General features: G+C 49.8%; 1 protein-coding gene across 1 annotated transcript; it reads left to right on the top strand.

Moving 5' to 3' along the window:
* Nucleotides 1-313: 313 nt before the first annotated feature.
* On the top strand, nt 314-1,899 carry rxfp3.3b (relaxin family peptide receptor 3.3b). The gene has a single exon (XM_063911446.1). It carries the CDS (start codon nt 367-369, stop codon nt 1,489-1,491), a length of 1,125 nt encoding a protein of 374 aa, XP_063767516.1. The 5' UTR covers nt 314-366; the 3' UTR covers nt 1,492-1,899.
* The last annotated feature ends 1,235 nt before the right edge of the window (nt 1,900-3,134 follow it).

Here is a 3,134-nt window from a genome sequence, read left to right as displayed (position 1 = left end):
TGTGTGTGTGTGTGTGTGTGTGTGTGTGTGTGTGTGTGTGTGTGTGTGTGTGTGTGTGTGTGTGTGTGTGTGTGTGTGTGTGTGTGTGTGTGTGTGTGTGTGTGTGTGTGTGTGTGTGTGTGTGTGTGTGTGTGTGTGTGTGTGTGTGTGTTCTGTGTGTGTGTGTGTGTGTGTGTGTGTGTGTGCCTCCTCTCTTTTCAATTTATTGTGAAATGACACCCCCTGTCTGTTACGCGCCTCCTCGTGCACCCGCAGCAGCAGCACACCATAAAGTGAGCTGCGCGGGCGCGGGGCTCTCGGTGAGCTGGTGAGCCTCGCGCTGGTGACATTTCAGAGCAGCTCCGGTAACATGAGCACGAGGAGAGGATGGCGGAGACCCACAACAGCTCCGCGTGGAACCGCTCCTCCTTCAGCAGCCTGGATGACATCGACGTGCCTGCGGATGGTTCCCCGGCGCTGCGCATCCTCATCTCCATCGTGTACTCGGGCGTGTGCGCCGTGGGGCTCCTGGGGAACCTGCTGGTGTTCTTCCTGATGAAGGCGCGCCGGGGGCGCAAGAAGCGCTCGAGCATCAACCTGTTCATCCTCAACCTGGCGGTCACAGACTTCCAGTTCGTGCTCACGCTGCCGTTCTGGGCGGTGGACACAGCGCGTGACTTCAGCTGGCCCTTTGGGAACGCCATGTGCAAGATCATCCTGTCCGTGACCGTCATGAACATGTACGCGAGCGTCTTCTTCCTCACCGCCATGAGCGTCACGCGCTACTGGGCTGTGGCGTCCGCACTGAAGGACCGGACCCGGAGGCGCGTGTGCCCGGTGCGCGTGGTGATCTTGGGGCTGTGGGTGTGCGCCACGGCTGCCTCGCTACCCACTGCGGTGTTCTCCACGGTGAAGAGCGTGGCGGGAGAAAGGCTGTGTCTGCTGGGCTTCCCGGACGGACAGTCGTGGCTCGCGCTCTACCACCTGCAGAAGATCCTCGTTGCCTTCGTGTTCCCCATGCTGATCGTCAGCGCGTGCTACCTGCTGCTGCTGCGCTTCGTGCGCCTACGCAGCATGAACAACAACCAGGTGAAGCGCCGCTCCAGGGTCACGCGCTCGGTCACCATCGTGGTGCTGTCCTTCTTCCTCTGCTGGATGCCCAACCACGCCATCACCTTCTGGGGCGTGCTGGTGAAGTTCAACGTGGTGAACTGGGACCGGACGTACTACATGGTGCACACGTACGTGCACCCGGTGACCGTGTGCCTCGCGCACACCAACAGCTGCCTGAACCCAGTGCTCTACTGCCTCATGCGCCGCGAGTTCCGCAAGAAGATGAAGGAACTGTTCTGGAGGATCTCCTCTCCCACTGGAAGTAACACGTGCCACCTGCGGCCGTTCAGTGGCACGGTGCGCGCGGAGCCGGACGACACGCAGATCGTGATCCCGCTGAACCACGTGGAGACAGAGAACTACAGACTGTCGGTGCTCACGGACCACACGGAGAAATAACATTAGGAGAATGTTCAGACTGAAGTTTCAAATGATTCGCCTCAAAGTGATCAGATTTCCTCTCCTGGAGTTTACCCACTGAGGGACAGAATAAACCCAATCAAGGATCCCCGCGTGGCGTATGAGATGCTTTTTGACTTTGCATCAAAGGGATTGTATATATTTTCATCACAGTTTGAAGCTCTCAAACATACAGGAGAAACAACACTCGTGCGTAATTACGCACAAAGAGGCGCGCTGCGTAAAAGCACCCGGCTGTGTTTCTGCTCCTCCACAGTAATGTTTTGTTTTTATTTTTATTTGGGGATTCTCATTGTGTTTGTTTCTATAAATGGAGGCTGAGTGTTGCATCCAGTGCTGCTTGTTCTTTAAAGTTCTCTCCGTGCAGAGGAACCTGTGGAATAGTATTCTTTGTTGGTGTGTAAAGTGTTTGAGCTTGAGTACGTGAATGTATTTGAAACAATCTGCCAATGCAACCTTAAGAACATGTTTGGAGAATAAAAAAGTTTGAAGTGATTCCAGTGTTTTTGGGCAGCAGCTGTGGTGCGTTCATGGTCCAGTCTGTGAGATTTGCTGTGTGTTTACAGGGCTGCACTCAGTCCCCGTGCAGTAAAGATACTCCTGACTTTTATTGGAGAGGATGGGGATGTTTCTGTTGGCACCGAAAGGATCCTGTTCTGTTTCAAACGAGTTCCCAGGAGAGATTTTAAAGGTTAGGGTCTGCTGGAGAGGCGGACTGTCAAGGTAAACACAGCTCATGTTCTCGTGCAGTTTACAGCTCAGCTCCACTCTGATTGGCTCAAATTTCTAGTTCAAACACAAGCAATCAGAGTCCAGGGCTTCAAAAGATCGATAAGAAAAAAAATACATGAAAAAGAACATTGAGTCATTATTGTCAAAATTCAAGAAACCTGAATGTTTGTTTTGTTTTTGGTACAAAACGTTTTCATTCCTAAAACCTGAATTGCTAGGGGGTTTTTTTTCAGTGAAGTAGAACAATCAGTTCAATCAGACGAAGACAATCAGCACCAAGAACGTGTAAGAATCTGAAGTCAGTCAACGATTGCTTACTTCCTGCAGTCTGTGCATAACACCTATTTAACGGTGGAAAGTCAGTAATGCTGGATCCACTTTTGTTGCATGAAATCAAGATATAATTGCCTCGAGTTCCAGAGTAAATGTGATAGTTCCTTCTCCTCCTGAAAGATGTGTTCTTCATTGATTGGAAATGCTCCCTGGGTGGATCCAGAGCTTCGATGTCAGGTTCCTTTGAAGAGGAGATTTATTCCTTTCCCTGAAACTCAAAATGCTGAAATGATTTTTTTCACACTTTTACTGAAAAATCAATTAATCGCAGAAAAATGCAAAATTCTTTTTAGGACTGCTCGATTCCGGAGGGAGAGAAACACTCATGGACATCATTTCCTTTCTTATAATTCTAGTACTATAGACCTGAGTACTTCTACTTTACTCAAGTACAAGACCTGAGTACTTCTACTTTACTCAAGTACAAGATCTGAGTACTTCTACTTTACTCAAGTACAAGACCTGAGTACTTCTACTTTACTCAAGTACAAGACCTGAGTACTTCTACTTTACTCAAGTACAAGACCTGAGTACTTCTACTTTACTCAAGTACAAGA

Source organism: Eleginops maclovinus, chromosome 2, assembly GCF_036324505.1.
Source record: "Eleginops maclovinus isolate JMC-PN-2008 ecotype Puerto Natales chromosome 2, JC_Emac_rtc_rv5, whole genome shotgun sequence".
Lineage (NCBI taxonomy): Eukaryota > Metazoa > Chordata > Actinopteri > Perciformes > Eleginopidae > Eleginops > Eleginops maclovinus.
The sequence above is the reverse complement of the archived record's forward strand: the minus strand, read 5'-3'. Positions and strand labels throughout refer to the sequence as shown.

Excerpts from the sequence above, each read along its gene's own strand:
- rxfp3.3b (XM_063911446.1), top strand. The coding sequence starts at position 367 with ATGGCGGAGACCCACAACAGCTCCGCGTGGAACCGCTCCTCCTTCAGC.